Source organism: Nicotiana sylvestris, chromosome 4, assembly GCF_000393655.2.
Source record: "Nicotiana sylvestris chromosome 4, ASM39365v2, whole genome shotgun sequence".
Lineage (NCBI taxonomy): Eukaryota > Viridiplantae > Streptophyta > Magnoliopsida > Solanales > Solanaceae > Nicotiana > Nicotiana sylvestris.
In genome coordinates, this window is record NC_091060.1 from 71,988,691 (window position 1) to 72,006,261 (window position 17,571).

The 17,571-nt window shown below is 37.8% G+C and overlaps 1 protein-coding gene across 4 annotated transcripts; it reads right to left on the minus strand.

The window, feature by feature from the left end:
• Positions 1 to 3,284: 3,284 nt before the first annotated feature.
• LOC104233809 (uncharacterized) lies at positions 3,285 to 14,476 on the minus strand. 4 transcript variants are annotated; one of them, XM_070172012.1, is made up of 11 exons: positions 14,149 to 14,476; positions 13,854 to 13,974; positions 9,006 to 9,369; positions 8,801 to 8,887; positions 6,927 to 7,522; positions 6,608 to 6,846; positions 6,461 to 6,528; positions 5,882 to 5,999; positions 5,338 to 5,776; positions 4,513 to 4,647; positions 3,285 to 3,573 (listed from the first exon to the last, which is right to left on the minus strand). In XM_070172012.1, exons 5-10 carry the CDS (start codon positions 7,513 to 7,515, stop codon positions 4,514 to 4,516), a joined length of 1,587 nt encoding a protein of 528 aa, XP_070028113.1. In that variant the 5' UTR covers positions 7,516 to 7,522; positions 8,801 to 8,887; positions 9,006 to 9,369; positions 13,854 to 13,974; positions 14,149 to 14,476; the 3' UTR covers positions 3,285 to 3,573; position 4,513. The 4 variants fall into 4 exon arrangements, with proteins under 4 accessions (XP_070028113.1, XP_070028112.1, XP_009785559.1 ...); XM_070172011.1 differs by lacking the exon at positions 9,006 to 9,369 and adding an exon at positions 12,408 to 12,519; XM_009787257.2 differs by lacking the exon at positions 9,006 to 9,369.
• Between the last annotated feature and the right edge of the window lie 3,095 nt (positions 14,477 to 17,571).

The following is a 17,571-nucleotide window of genomic DNA, read 5'->3' on the forward strand; positions in this document are numbered from 1 at the left end:
TACTATATAAATAGACGAACTTGGAGGGGGGAAAGGACCTAACTCTCTTTATTTTGCAAAAAAATGAGGCACGAGGTCCCCAAATTTGGTATGGTTAGCACACCCTCACTTTTGCTAGATTGGTGGAGGGATCTTCCTTCATGTGACCAAAACTATGTGAAACGAGTCTTAGGAAACTTGCCTTCTCTAATGGATCTTCAGCTCAACAAAATGTTGATCGAGGCTGCAACTATGTTTTGGGACAAGGAAATGGCTGTGTTCCGATTTGGGAACATAGAAATGACACCCCTTCTAGAAGAAATAGGAGGATTTGCTGGGTTACCTTGGGATAGTCCTAATCTGTTGGCACCTGAAAATCGCACTACTAGGATATTTCTGAAAATGGTGGGGCTGAAGAAGAATGATAACTTGAAATGCCTAAAGGATTTCTACATACCTTTTGAGTTCTTTTATGAAAGATATGGTCACAGCAGCTCCTACCATCTTTTTGATGATGAGTTCTCAATCACTTCTTTAAGTTGGATTAAACGTAGGGTCTTCGTGTTTATTATGTGTTTCTTGGGCATGTTGGTATTCTCAATCCAAGGGGATAGGATCCATACTAGGTTGGCCATGGTGACCAAAAATCTGATGGACGGGATAGAGGGAGAGACATACACTATCATCCCTATCATCGTTACAGACATGTACCAGGCTTTGGAGCGATGTCAGAAGGGGTTCAGGTTCTTTGAGGGTTGCAACTTGCTGCTACAAGTCTGGTTGTTGGAACATCTCCAAAAGGGACAATACTGTCAAGAATTTTCGCGAAGGCCGTGGAATGATCATATAGCCTTCCATCATCCCAAAAGAATGAATTACATTCCGGACATGTTTGCTCAGCCAGAGGACGCTACAAGATCGGTACAGCTTTTTGAAAATTTGACCGAGGATCAAGTCCAGTAGATGTTCGAGTGGTTCCTTACCGATGAATTCATCATTAGATCCAGGGATTTTCCGCACTTGGTGTTGATCGGGTTGAGGGGCATATAGCCTTACGCTCCTCTCAGGGTTATGAGACAAGCAGGAAGGACACAAATCATACCACGGGTCGCCAAAATGTGTCACTTCAGAGCCAATTTCCAAGGTGACGCCATCCCGTATAAGAATGAAGCGCAACACATATGGACCTTAAAGATTATTGTGGAGAAGGATACTATTAAGCCAGACCGATATCACGCGGGCCACTCATACCTTTACCTTTTGTGGTTGGAGGACAACATAACTGGGGTCGTTGAACCAAGGGCTGGGCCAGGAAATAGGGTTATAGACGAGGATGTTGAAGCCGAGGTGAAGTACAACAAGTTACGGAAAAGGGTTCGAGAGTCTAAAACCGAGCATATTGCACTGCACAAGGCTGATATGGAGATGATTAACGAATGGAAAGAAAGAGCTGTTAATCCAACGAGAGGCTGGAATACTTGGAATAGAGTTTAATGGAGTTGGAAGGGAAGATAAGAAAAAAGGGTCACTGACTGCCAGAACGCTGAAGGGAACGAAGGAGGGCATCTTGCAAGGGCATTCCCACTGCTGAACCTATGCAAGATGGGAGAATTGATCGACAAGAGTATCCAGTCTAGAGAGGGTCCTTCTGGGACCAAGTAGATTAGATTTATTTGCTTTCCTTTCAAATGTAACAAGGCCAGGAGCCATTAGTAACACTATCTTATTTAGTTTTGTTTTGGTTCGTTTACTTTAATTTAATGAAATGAGGCAATTATTGGCACTAAGTTTCTCCAAATTTATTTGTCGCTAGGCCAAACTCGAGCACAACGAGGATCCCAAACTAGGACACGAATTTACATTCCCGTAATATGTGTTTAAATATTGTAAACATTTCAGAATCCTTACTGGCTCGTTTACTTTTTCATTTTTTCTTTATTTTTTATTCTCATCCCCTAAGGTTGGTTCGCTCATACTGGCATCATCAGCATATCACACCAGATCTAGAGGTCCTCCACCTCCTCCTCCTCCAAGTAATACAAAAGGCAAAGGAAAAGCAAAAATGGACGATTTAAATGGTATCTGAAAGGAGAATGTTGAGAACGCAGAAACGTCATATGGGCGGAGTACTCCGGCACCAAATGATCTAGTCTTGAGATTGGAACAAAAGATATTAGAACTACAGGGAGAGCTTGACCAGGTCCGCAACTTGGCAAACTTGTCACTCACCTTGAATGTCCCGACATCAACCAACAAAACACAAAGAACCCAGCACCTCCCCAAACACACCAAGCCAACATCCGCAAAACCCTCTTGCACCGCATCAATACGCAACCCCACCCCAAAATCTCAATCCCCTACCAATACCAACTCCGCCACAACACTATCATCAACCAATTCATTACCTGCCAACCACCACTTACCACACTCCCTAAAGTATACCACAACCCATTCCCGATCCTCAAAACTCTACCAATGACCACCATTACACCTAGGCACCGGGCACCCACCAAAACAACCCCATATATGTGGAAACCATGCCCCACTCTATCCCACCAATCTCCTATACCCCAGAATCCTCCGAGAAGGACCTGCTCATTCAAAACATGGCTGAAGAACTCAAGAAGCTGACAAGTCGAGTTCAGGGTGTCGAAGGCGGCAAGGGAATAGAAGGTTTGAACTATGAAGACCTACGCATACAGCCAGATGTAGAACTACCAGAGGGATACAAACCTCCCACTACTGGAAAATAAACCTATGGCAACACATAGAAAACCGTTGCGGTACATAAGAAAACCGTTGCCATAGAGCTATTGCAACGTTTAGGTCGCGTTGCAGTAGCTCTACTGCAACGGTTTCGAAAATCGTTGCCCTATAGCAGTCTATTGCAACGGTTATTTATCATTCTACTGTGACGAGTATTTTCAATCAACTAGAACGGTTCAAAGGCGTTGCAATATATGTTTTTGTAACGGTTATTTTTCTATTGCAACGGTTAAGTTAGGATATTACGACGATTCTTTGCCGCTTTTGCAACAGTTTAATTACTATTGCTCCGGATTGTTTACAGTAACAATCTAATAGGTTCTAATGCAACGGTGTGCATTATCTATTGCAACGGTTTATAGTACCTATGGCAATGGTTTAGTTTACCTACTGCAACGGTTACCTATCATATTGCTACAGTTTACATGGTTAATTGAGACCGTTTTTGTTACCTATAGCAACGGTTGAGGTAAGCTATTGTAACAGTTTAATTGAACCAACAATATACTCCCTGATAGTAAATAAATATTTACATTAAATTATAATACACAATAATTTATATAAATCACAAAATAAAACTAATCATAAACATTTACAATCCAAGTTGTAATATCCGTAAAAGCAAAATATTAGAACCCATGTACATAAGTTTAATAATCCAAAAGTTAAGAACCAAGTACATAAGTTTTACAATCCAAAAGTTAAAGAAGTTTCAAAATGTTTGATAACAAAAGATTCCTAGAACATTTAGAGTTTCAGCAACAATCCAAAAATCTTCTTAAGCAGGATCTTCATTCCTTTAATCTTCCCTTTCTTCATTTTCTCCATCTACAAAAGAGGATAAATAAAATCATTATCTCTTTAAATGCTAGTTAACCATTCAAAAACAAATGAAAGGTCAAGTCTTTTAAAGGATTTAAGAATACCAGACACAATTTTTTTTGACATTATTATGAGTACTGCATTATTATGAAGTGAAATCTAAACTAGTTACCTCTCCATTTCTATAAAGGACGCTGGACATCGCACATGTAGTGAAATTTTTAACAACTACCTAAAAGACCAATTATGAACTACCAGATGCAAGATAAGTCTCGAAATGTTGAATTTACATGAAAATACATTAACTTTCTATCGTACCAATCAAATGGAGATAAGTTGCTTTCTCGCTCTGTTATGCATAGTAGACTAGCAGAGTTAGACTAAGATCTAAATGACCAATTCTAGCAAATGAATTCACATGCCAAATTGCTGATTCTACATGTCACTCTCGTTGTAAACTTGCTGCATCTACATATTGGAAAATCTTTCCACATAATCAAACAAAAAAAACTGATCTATAGCTAAAGTAGACGTGGCAGACTGTGGACATCGCTAGATGGCTTACAATGTTAAATTTCAGGCCTACTAAACTTCTTTCCATAGAACCAGGGGCGGATGTACCTTAGGCCAAGTGGTGTCACATGACATCGCTTGGTCAAAAAATTATACTAAATATGTTTATTTAATTAAAAGGAAGAAACAAATATGAGGATAAATAAAATAAAGTGACACCACTTGACACAAACAAGACATCTATATTCAACTTGGCTTTAACAATATCATCAAAGAAAGTCATGTTGAAGATAGGAAAGCATGAAATCAAAAAAGATGCGTGAGTAGTCTGCCTCTGTGTGTTGTGAATGACAGAAGAGAATCAGAGGTGGAGCATATGAGATATGGGTGTAACTGTGTGGCTTGTAACATCAAAGAAATTAAGATTGGTACCTCATTTTCTTTGTTGCTGCTTATGAGTGGCCACAAGAACTGTCTGCAATGCATTGGATGTGGGTGGCCTGTTGTCTTCTTCTAAAGTCTGTACATGGCATGTTGGACTGGTGGCATTTCCAAGCAGATGTTGGTCTAATTACATGTTTAGAGAGAAAATTAAGTACTAGATATGGTTTTTACTACTTGAATTTGTCAACTAGTTCACATAAGCACATTGATATCCTTCATATTTCAAGTAGTACATGGCCAGAAAGGAATTTCTTAAGAAATAATTTCAGCACTCAAATGAATAAAGAAAAGAACATATTGCATGATGTCCAATAAAGCTAAAGTGCATAAAATGACAACTTGAAACAGAATAATATCCGAAATCGACAAGAAGCACCCCAGATAACTAATCAAATATCAGAAAATTAAGATCTCATTGCCAAATAGATACTGAAACATGAACACCCTATAAATTCCAGAAATAAAATAAAAAGAAAGGTACCAACAATTAAGATTAAAGAGATACATTTTTATCATCTTCTCATGGGACAAGCGGTGGTCAAAAGCTAATCACTCCATTAAGCTTAACATTTTTTTCCATTTCTTCTCTCTTTTGGCTTCAAAAATAACAAACATAAGTTCATCTAAGGAAGTTCTGTTAAGGTTGTTTTCACTGTTTTCTAATAGTTTTTGAGATTTAAGCTTCATTTCCTGATGTGTCCCAATTATTAATAATATTCAATCCAGAAATAAAAGAGAACGACAGCAACAATGTGTAAAGAAGAAGAATTATTAAAATAGAGATACAGTATTTTGCAATAATTAAGTACACACCTTGATTAGTACTACTAGTAGATGGACGATTGATTAGTTGAATTGCAGCTTGTTGTGCAGAGGAAGCTTCTCTGAGTGAACGACCACCGAATGCTAGCATATTAGGATGAATTCGTAAATCTGGGTTAATATGCTGAAGTTGTGCAACAACATTAAGTGTAATTTGTTGCCGCCAAGTTTCCTGTTGTTCCTCGAAGTTTTTCTGCATCCTTTGTTGCATTCTCTCTTCCATTTCCTTCATTTTTTGCTCCATTATCTCATCAGTAGTCTTTGAAGAGGGTCCAGAATTTCCAGATTTTTGTTTCAAGATAGTCTTTGTAACCCCACGACCATACAATCTTACGCGACCTGGATGTTCAGGTCCCATGACTGTTGCAAATGCGTCAATTGATTGGTTATCATCTTCACTTTTTTGAGTTTGTATTTGCTCCATTTCAGCCTACAAATAAAATTTAAGAGAAGAAAATACAAATAAATAAAACTGAGTTAACAATCAGGACCAAAAAGATAATCTTGACAAGATTTAAAGTAGAACTCTTTGTACAATTTTGCGCATTGTATCTTCATATGATTCCTTGTATACTCGACCGGGTTTTCTTGATCTCGTAGCCACAAACATGTCCTTACTTGATGGTTCCTCAGAAGTTTCCTTCTTTTTTTTTCTAGTTACATGAAAGTCAGCATAAAAATTTTATCAAGTAAGGTTAAAAAGTTCATATTAATGAAAAATAAGAGAAAATACCGAACCTCGCGGATTGTGGCAAAACTAGCAGTGTGTGAATTCTTTAACTTTTTTCGATTCTCAGTATTAGTTTTCGAAGTTTACTGCAACAAGTAAGCTTTTATGTTAAACATCTAATACATTCCTGCCTTATGCATTTTGATAATCTAAAAAGTGTTGGACACGAAGACAAGACGGGGAATGAACTTCAAAAGAATTACTCATTCTCTTTGTCCAAAATCAAGTTTACTGTGTCTATAAGCAACCTGAGCTTTATCAGACTTTCAGTATTCAAGAAGGTACTTAAACTCAGATTCTGAAACATATGAAGGCTTTTTTTCCATTCGAAGTTCGTCATTGGCATAGGCTTCATAGTAGTTTTTCTTCAACCAACACTTATACCTTCTCCAAGCATTTTGAATTGATTGAAAAACCCACTCTCTTCCATCATCATGAATGTCATATTTTGTCTACATTTTGGTGTACTTGAGTTAAAGCAAAAATATGAAATATTATCAACTAACAATTGAAATAATGAAAACTTCAAACCTTGATATATGTCCACATATCCTCTTTTGTATTCAGTTTCTTCCAGTTATTTATATTCAGAGGACAAAAGGTTGAATTTCTTGCCAATGTACCGAGGAAACTTCCCAACTCTTTTACAATTTCGTCAGTAGGACCAATGGGTTGGTTCAAATCACTTAGAACAGCCAACTTGCGCTCACTCCGTCCATGTACACGTGGCATCTGTGTCCTTCCTCTTTTTCGTTTTACAGTGGAAGAGCCTACAATAGTTACGAACAAGAGATAATTACCAAATCACTAATGCTAATTGAATTTATGGTTGAAATCTATATATTCTTGCCTCGTTTTTCTGATTGTTCAATTACTTCATGAGTGGCAGAATGTTGCGACATTTGCGGCACTTGTTCCAATAGTACTTGTGCTGCAGAAGATGTAGAATGTTGCAACACTTGCTGCACTTGTTCCAATACTACTTGTGCTGCAGAAGATGTAGAATGTTGCGACACTTGCTGCACTTGTTCCAGTACTGCTTGTGCAGCAGAAGCTGTAGAACGTTGCGACACTTGTTGCACTTGTTCCAGTACTGCTTGTGCAGCAGAAGCTGTAGAGTGTAGTGTCGCTCGATGCACTTGTTCTTGCCCTTTTGTTGCTACAGGAGAGCTAGAATCCAATGGTACTTGTTGTACTTGTTCTTGTACTTTTTGTGGTACATGAGAGGTAAGTGGCAATTGACGCACTGGTTTTTGCACTTGAGATCCTAACCTTGGATGCTTTGGTTGTCTATTTGAAAAATTAGGTGGAACAGCTCTTTTGGTTGTCAACAACGAAAACTTTTCTTTTGCCAACGATGAAAGTGATCCAGCTGGAAGATACTGTGAGTTTGTTTCTTTTTTGTTTTTCCTTGTAGTCACTACTTGATTCATAGTCATCTCAAAACTGTCAAGTTAAGAAAAAAAAAGATTAGCATAAGTATAAAAACTTAATATGAACTAATATCAAGTTTACACTAGTTCAGAATTATCAAACAAAAAGGAAGATTAAAAACTTCTGAACTTTTGATCAAACGAAAAGGAAAACTGGACAGAAGAATTTGACAGAAAAACTGGACAAAAACTTCTAAACTTTTGATCCTCTGGACTGTCACAATACTGCAGTTTTCAGCTCAATTTACTGCTCAAAACTATGCCTTCTTCCACTGAAAGGAAGCCAAAGATAGGCAAAAGCATAGAAAGAATGCAGAATATTATGCTGCCCAGATTTAATCTAGGCAAGTACTTTTGGCTAGTAATAACAGGAGCATGCGAGGTGATGGGAGTGTATACTCAACTGGAAATTAACAACACGCAGGAAATACTCCAAATAAGATCAGGCAAAGATATACACATTTAGCACAGAATTAAGGTGTTGGGCAGAGGTTTTTACACTAGAAAATCACACCTGTGCTCGATGTAATACAAATGCAGAAAATGGCTACATATCGAGGCAATACTGTTCAGAGGGATGTATGGAAGATTTGCAAGGAAACAAAGCAAGAATTTCAACATGTACACCATGTAGGACATACTGGGAACACAAGCAGAATAAATTTTCAGGTGTTCCTACATGGATCACACGTGAATCATGGATGAGAATAGGCACAGTCAACACAGTTTCGAGGTGCTGGGCAATGTGTATCACAGCAGATAATCACAACTGTGCTCGTGTTATTTCACAGACAATGGAATGCAGATCATATGTTCAAATAAAGCAACTTCAGTTCAGTAAAACAGTAGTGCACAACTGGTGCAAAAAAAATGCAGGCCAAATAGCAGCTTTTGCAGCAGTAATTCAGTGCTGGAACTATTCAAAATGCTGCCAGGTCTTCAGCAGATAAAAGGGAAGAAAGATGATACAAATTGGTGCAAAAACTGAACAAATCAACAGCTACCAAACAGACCTTCAACTCACAAAATTGACATCTCCTTTATAGATCAATGGTAGCACCAAGAAATACAAGTTTTCAGTCCAAAATATTGATTTAAACCAAGTAACAATGGACACTAAATTCAGCAGCGATACAAGGAAACAGTTCAATATCTCCGAAGAGGATAATCTTCAAAATAAGTATAAGATAATAAACATATGCCCAAGGAATTCAGGAAACAAAACCAAAACTTTTATCTTTTTCTTTTCTGAGTTTATGACTTAACAAATGAAGATAATAACAATGCGTACCTTTTAATAGTTCCAAATCTGTTAACAGTGAAGTTGCAACTCTCCTCAATGATACACTATCTTTCTTCAAATTGATTTTTGAAAATCCTGTAAAATGGATCACAATTCAAAATTAAATTCTACAAAAAATAAATAAAAATTAATTGCAAAAAGTATAAACAAGAATAATCATAAAATATTTTGTAAAAGGGAATTTATCACTCACTCAAAATATTAAAACAACAATAAGTAATATATTTAAAAGTTCAGAATATCTTTTTTTTAGCCATCTGGCTCCATCCAATCCCAATCAGTATCATCAAACGCATTTTCATCTTCCTCTTCTTCTGATGTTTCTATATTTGTATCTTGTGAACATTGTGCATATGATGGAATATCTACGATATCAACAAGTACATCTTCTCTTGACCATCTAACATCAACATCAATTAATCCACTTGAGGAACCAATGTCATCGTTAGGTTCCCTCCAAAATGTGTCTTCTATGTTGGGACAATTCCCTTCCTCTAGATCATACAAATCAATAGGGACCTTTTTCCTTGCAAAATAAACATCTTCCTCAATTGGATCTGCCACATAAAAAACTTGATAAACTTGAGATGCCAACACAAAAGAATCATCTGTACTGCATAATTTATTGAAGTACACCCGAGTTAACCCATAGTCATCTATTTAATTCTGATACCAATCACACCTAAATAGTACAACACTAAAACAACCCCAATAATCAATTTCAATGATATCCTGAATATCTCCATAATAGATAACCTCTCCATCGCTAGGATTTTGGTCCCTAGCACTAGCAAAACTATCCGTTGTTGCCAATAAAGTCACTCCACTATTTTGAGTCTTTCCTGAAGAATCTCGTCCTATGGTATGAAATCGGTATCCATTAATGAAGTATGCAGTATATCTTTTGGCAACAACATTAGGCCCTTTAGCTAGCCACCGTAAATAATCGGGCACTTCAATATTTTTAACTTTTTCTTTGAACCAGTTGCTGAATTCCCGACTATGATTCCTTGCTCTTACCCATGCATTTGATCTAGTATGATTACGCATTAAATTTTTATGTTCCCTGCAATAATGAATATTTTAAATTCAATTATTAGGCCTTCATAAATGGAGCTTAAAGTATCTTATCATAAGAAAATAAATAAAGTTTAAAATATAAATAAATATTATATAATTTATCTTACTTGATAAAATTTTCCACTAGTTCATCTCCAGTATTGAACAGAGCATATCGATGTACTTCATAAGATAACTGTGAATCCATGAGAAAAGTCTTGCCTTTTTTTTTTCTTCTTACCTCCAATTGGATGGCCAATCTTAGGGAATATAGGTGATAAATTTTGAGGGCATTCATCATCCTCAGTTTGGTACCTACTGAATCTAGTTTTCACGCCATCATGTAGGTATCTCGAACAAAAAGTCAAGCACTCTTCGGCTAAAAACCCCTCTGCTATTGACGCTTCTGGACAAGATCGATTACGAACAAATGCCTTCAACTTACATAGGTTCCTCTCAATAGAATACATCCAACGAAGATGTGTCGGACCCCCAAGCTTAATTTCATTCACTAGATGAATAGGCAAATGTGGCATTATATCAAAAAATGTTGGAAGAAAAATCTTTTCAAGTTCACAAGTTATTTCAGCAATTTCAGATTGCATTTATTCAAGATCCCTTCTCATTACAACCTTACTACATATAGCTCTAAAGAAATCGCCCAACCTAATCAAGGTCAACGAAACATTCTTAGGCAATGATTTCCTAACTGCAACCTGGAGTAAATAATGCATTATAAAATGAGCATCATGACTTTTGTACCCTGATATTTTCATCTCCTTCACATGCACATGGTTTGATATATTCGAAGCACACCCTTTTGGCAATTTGGCATTTTTTATAACGGTGCAAAACAAGCTTTTCTCTTCTGGACTAATGGAGAAACAAGCTTGAGCCAAACTTGTTGTTCCATTATCATCTTCTCTTGGTTGTAGCTCCTTTCGTATCCCCATTTCTTGCAAGTCATAGCGAGAACTTACATGATCCTTTGACTTTCTATCTATATGTTTTTCTCAATGTGCATCACATCAAGATTGTGCCTCAATTTGTTATGCGCCCAATATGGCAATTCCAAAAAAATAGATCTCTTTTTCCGCGGATTCTTGTTGTTACGAAGCCTTTTCTTTTTTCCCTTTTCAAAAACATTATTGAATTCAAGTAATTCTTCAAATACTTCTACACCCGATAAAGAAGTAGGTGCAGGTCTATGCTCCTCCTTACCATCAAATGACCTCTTATCTTTTCGGAATGGATGATCAGGAGGCAAAAATTTTCGATGGCCCGAGTAACACATCTTATGACTATGTTTAAGATATTGAGAGCATGTGTCGTAATTACAAATGGGGCATGCCAATCTACTTTTTGTGCTCCGTCCTGAAAGCATTGCTAATGCTGGAAAATCACTAATTGTCCACAATAAAGCTGCACGCATTTGAAATGTTTGGTTTGTATCAGCATCATATGTTTCTATCCCAACTTCCCATAGTTCCTTCAGTTCTGCAATTAGTGGTTGTAGGTACACATCAATATCATTTCCTGGAGATGATGGACCTGGAATGATCATTGACAACATAATATATTCCGGCTTCATGCAAATCCACGGCGATAAATTATAGTTCATCAACACAACAGGCCATGTACTATGAGAAATGCTCATGGTTCTAAATGGATTAAAACCATCGCTTGAAAGACCCAGCCTAACATTACGTGATTCTCTAGCAAAGTTCGGGTGCAAGGAATCAAAATCCTTCCAAGCTTCTCCATCAGCCGGATGCCTTAAATTTCCATCATTGGGTCGTTCATTAGCATGCCATTTCATTGCAATAGCTGTTTCAGGACACATGAACATCCTTTGAAGCCTAGGCTTTAAGGGAAAGTACCTTAAAACCTTTGCAGGGATATTAGAACTTGCATTAGTACTCTTCCATCTTGAAGTCCCACAAACAGAACAATTATCAGCCTTCACATTGTCATTCCAAAATAACATGCAATCATTAGGGCATGCATGTATTTTTTCATAATGAAGACCCAAATCTCTTATCATGTTTCTAGCCTTGTTAAACGACTCTGGTAGTTGAGCAAAGGGAAATGCCTCTTTTATCAAGTCCAGCATGTCTGAAAATGCTACATTACTCTACCCATGCAAGGATTTAAGCAAGTATAGCCGAATGGTGAAACTTAGTTTAGTAAAATTTTCACACCCAGGATATAACTCTTGTTTTCCCTCATCAAACAATCTAAAAAATCTCTTTGCATCTTCAGATAGTCCCTCTTTCACTCCTTCTTCATGCCTTGACTCACCCTCTATATTTCTAAATGTATCATGAAGTAGTCCGTCAATATCGTCACGCATGTCAAAATCATCATCATCATTGCATGGATTAGGTGGATTTGCCGAGGAAAATCCTTCCCCATGGAAAACCCATTTGGTATAACCAGCAACAAACCCATTTACTACCAAGTGATCCTCCACCACATTTCTATAATGCCAATTGCGATTCATGCACTTTTTGCAAGGACATAATATTTCATTTACCTGGGAAGCTCGTTCAAATGCCTTATCAAGAAAAGTATTTACTCCACGAATATACTCATCCGTCCATCTTAGGAGATTCATCCAACTTTTATCTCCATAATCCATTTAATTCCTATAAGATATTAGTAAATCACCAAAATTAAGATTTATGTTAAGCTAAGTTACAAAAAAATTAAAGAGAACTAATGTTATCAAATAAACCATGACCAAGTACTCTGTTAATCTAGGATTCAAGGATGGCGATTTAGTTCTCATCAATATATGTAACCTTTAAATCTTTACAAACTATAAGTATTCTACAAGCAAATAAGATCCTTTCACTGTAATGCATATGCATATAAGGGGTTTAACCAATAAACCACTTTTACAGATATAAAAAATGATCTGAACAAACAAGATCTCAATTTAAATTACACAAATAATTTCCTGCTCACTTTTTCTATAAGTAGCAACATATAGATATAGCAATTAGAGTGTGTTTTTTGAAAGTAGGATGTAGAAGTTTGGTATGTTTCTTTACTGAGGCCCATCTATGTATGAAGTTCTCTCACAAACATATACCTAGCTTTTACAAACAAATAAATTGACTTACCATCAAACAATTTAAACCTACATCTAGAATAAAAGTGAATATTTTTCATAAACTAAATACAAGTAACGATCTAATAAAATAGAAGCAGATACTCCCTACATCCCAATTTTAAATCAGACGACACCGTGCACTTCTATGTACTTAATAAGTACCAGCACCTGATTAGAACCTTTCAATTTCCCTCTTCTTTTTTCCTAATATGTGATGGTGCTATTATTGACGAACACAAGAGCAGAAGAGTAAGGGGAAAAACATGATACATATTTGAACAAACACATTGAACAAAAGTTTGGAATATATTATCTCTTCTAAAATATTCAAACATTGCTATCATGGAACACACATCTACAAGAGAAAAAGAAGGCTGAAAAATTTCACTAGTACCTGAGTTTGCACCAAATTAATCAAAAAACAATACATGTATCTTTTATATTCACTAATTAATTAATGTATCTTTTTACCAATATATTATTAAACTATAGTAGTTTTTTTTAAGAGAAAGAATACAAAGCTGCAGCAAAACATGAGCAGATCTAAAAAGGGGCAGTTTTTTTTCCTTCTATGCAAGCATCATATATTTAGTTTATTGCAACAAAATAGAACTAACAGATACATTCTTATCTTGATCCACATGAACCACATAAGTTAAAAGCAGTAAATAATGAAACCCTTTTATCCTGTACCTAAAAAATGGAAAATGATTCCTTTTTGTTTTGAAAGAACAAACGATTCAAAGCCTAGCATACCAGTTTCGGTTCAAATCATAAATCTAAAGCAGCATATACACCACTGATACCCAAAAGACTAAAGAATAAAGACAACCAATATATCTAAATAAGAAAATAAGAACTTACAACTTCTTCAGCTAGCGATTTCTCACAGTGTGCCTTTTGGAAAAATAATTTCTCACGATTGAAGCTAACTGAGAAACTAATTATGTGAACACGGTCAAGGAATCGATCTTTTCCGGAGAACCTGCCAACAGAAAACTCGCTTCTAATTGTAGTTACTGAATAAATTAAAGACTCTCATAAAGAAAATGCATATAAAATTAAAATAAAAAAGTAAGACCACCAATTTGTGTGCATGCAAACAAAAATCACAAAGAAAATTGAAAATCTGAAACTAGCCAAAAATAGGGAAACTTACGCTGATGGTAGAAAGAGATCCCAACCTTTTTGTCTCTGCGAATACACTTTGCAAAATCTCAACTATTGATTTCTAACTGATTTTGAGACCCCATGATTCTGCTACTTTGTGAATCTATTGGGTATTTAATTTTACAAAGCTAAATTCCACCCATAGCTAAGAACCCTCATTGCAGTGTTTATGTTACAAATTTGGATGAGAGAGAGAGTGAGAGAGAGAGAGCAAAATTGGGAGATGAAATTGCGAAATAATTAGCGTGAGTTAGGGAGAGAGGAAGTGGGTTTAGGGTCTGATAGAGTACAGGTTGTTTAGGGAATGAAAAAGCTGATATTTTATATTTTCAATAAGAAATAAGAGTAAAAAAATATTAAGGAAAAGATTTTGGCTGGTTTGGCAAAAACGAAGAGGGAAAATAAGGAGGGAACCCATAACCGTCCCTATAGGTAATTTTCCCCAACACCGTGCCAATAGATACAAATATTGCAACGTTTGTAACAACCGTTGCTACAGTAAGATCTATGGCAACGGTTCCTGTACAATGGCAACGGGTAGATTATTAAAGAGTAGCGAAATCATCCAGCCCTTTTGGCAACGGTTTTAACCGTTGCTATATATAGTGTATGGCAACGGTTCTGTTACCGTTACATAAATGTTCGTTGCCACAGGCCCTATTTCTAGTAGTGTCCCAAGTTCGAGATGTTTGACGGTACAGGTGATCTCATGGTTCATCTGAGGACCTATTGTGACAAGCTTGTCGGGGTCGGGAAAGATGAAAAGATCCGAATGAAACTCTTTATAAGGAGTGTTACTGGAGATGCTTTGTCCTGGTACATTAGCCAAGATCCCAAGAAATGGTCCAATTGGGTGAGTATGACATCGGATCTCATAGACCGGCTCATGTTCAATACAGAGAATGCACCAGATGTTTTCTACATCCAAAATCTTAAGAAGAAATACACCGAAACCTTTCATGAGTATGCTATTCGTTGGAGGTCGGAAGTAGCCAAGGTCAGGCTATCTTTGGATGAGTAACAGATGAACAAGTTCTTCGTCAGAGCACAGGATCCGCAGTATTATGAAAGATTGTTGGTTATTGAAAACCATAAATTCTCCGATATCATCAAGCTTGGAGAAAGAATCGAGGAAGGTAAAAGCGGGATGGTAACGAATTTTGAGGCATTACAGGCCACCAATAAGGCATTACAATCGGGCGGCATATCAAAGAAAAGAGACATCAGGGCAGTAATGGTAGCTCAAGGCCCGAAATCTCCACTTACATATCAGACACCTACACCTACATATCAGACACCTCCACCCACATATCAAGCACCACCACCCATATATCAACCTTCATCTTCCAGATATTCCCAATCAGCCACTGTCCATCACATCTATAACCCAACCATCTCATTTCCAGTCACCACCAACTCGCCAAAATTATCCAAGACCAAGACCCAATTTTGACCGTAAGCCACCTAGACAATACACCGCCATTGCTGAACCAATTGACCCGTTGTATGAGAGGTTGAAAGCCACTGGTTATGTCACCCCCATTCCTGCTGTGGCATTAGAGAATCCATCCCAATGGATTAATCCAAACAAAACTTGTGTGTACCATTCCAGTATGAAGGGGCACACCACTGATGAGTGCTGAACATTGAAAGATAAGATCCAGATGCTAATTGAAAACAAGGTCATACATGCAAAGGAAGTTGCACCCAATGTCCGCAACAACCCTCTCCCTGATCATAGAGGTGGTGGGGTACATGTGGTAGAGACGAACGAAGAATGGGACCCTGAGGGGTCGATTGGGCTTATTCGGGAGGGCAATGACTTTAAACCCTTGGTCACACTTACTCCTATTGTAGTATCTGTCACCAATCGAGGTTAAGGTAGCTACATCAGTTCCATTTGAGGTAGAGGTGGCTCCGTCTACGGACACCCCTGCTCCATTTGAAGTAGAAGTGGTCATACCTTTTACAGTGACAGTATCAACCACACCTCCTTTCCACTCAAAAGCAATACCTTAGGATTACGTTGCCGAGGCTCGGCGAAAAGGGAAGACAAAGTTAGAAGAATTCGATGTTGCACAGGGAATGACCAGGACTGGAAGAGTCTATATACCTGAACACTTGGAAGGACCAAGTAAGGATGCCACTACCAGGCAGCATGTCATTGAAACAGGGCCAGATGACCTGTGGAGGAAAGTACAAGCAAAGGAGTATTTCGTTATTGACCATTTGACCAAAACCCCAGCTCAGATATCCATCATGTCACTGCTGCAAAATTCAGAGGCGCATAAGAATGCTTTAATGAAGGTGTTGAGTGAAGCTTATGTACCCAAAAACATCACCAACGGAGAGATGGCCAATATGGTAGGGCAGGTACTGGAAAGTCATAAGATCATCTTCCACGAAGATGAGCTACCACCTGAGGGGTTGAATCACAATCGAACATTGCATATACGGTGCAATTTGAAGACAAATTCATTGCCAGGGTCTTGGTTGACGGAGGCTCAAGCCTTAATATTTGTCCATTGGACACTTTGAAAAGACTGGACAAAGGTTTTCATGAAATACGGACAGGAAGTATGAATGTGAAAGCTTTCGATGGGTCTCAAAGGGCCACGATCGGGGAAATTAACCTTTTCTTACAGATGGGGCCAACTTGGTTCGACGTCGAGTTTCAGGTGCTCGACATACCGGCCTCATACAATCTTTTGTTGGGCCGACCATGGATCCATGCCGCTGGGGCTGTAACATCCACACTACATCAAGCCATGAAATTTGAATAGAATCATTAAGAGGTGATCATTCACGGAGATGGGAGTAACCCCATTTACACCAGTCAAACCATCCCGGTTATTGGAAATACAAAGAAGGCTAGGAGGGGAAACCTATCATCACATTGAACGTGTCAATACTATCGAAAAACACAAATGGTGTAGCAGTAAAATAGAGAGCATACCGGCATGGTCTGGGTATGAACCCGACAAAGGGCTGGGGAAGAATCTCTAGGGTATCACTAAACCAATACGGCTGAAGGGTCATGGTACTACCTTTGGGCTCGGATATCAGTACACATGGCAAGAATACAACAATTGGTCGCCTCTATGGCACGGACCGTATTACCCTCTCGAGTAACCAATGCCACATCTGGATCAAGCTTTTCACCAAGCTGATATAATATGGGGAACTGCAGAAGAGGAGGCATTAGCTGGGGTGAATAATCTGCTCTTGGAAGAGGAAGACATGGAGTGCAGTGCCATAATTGAGGAGGAGGAGGAAGAAGGCCTTACTATTCAGACTGTGAAGAAGGGAGCTGTTCTCAAAAACTGGACCGCCACACCGTTTCGGGTCCGCCGAGTCCCTGGGTAGCTTGGCAGATTTATTTCTATAGCCATTCTAGGCATTTAAGATTTTC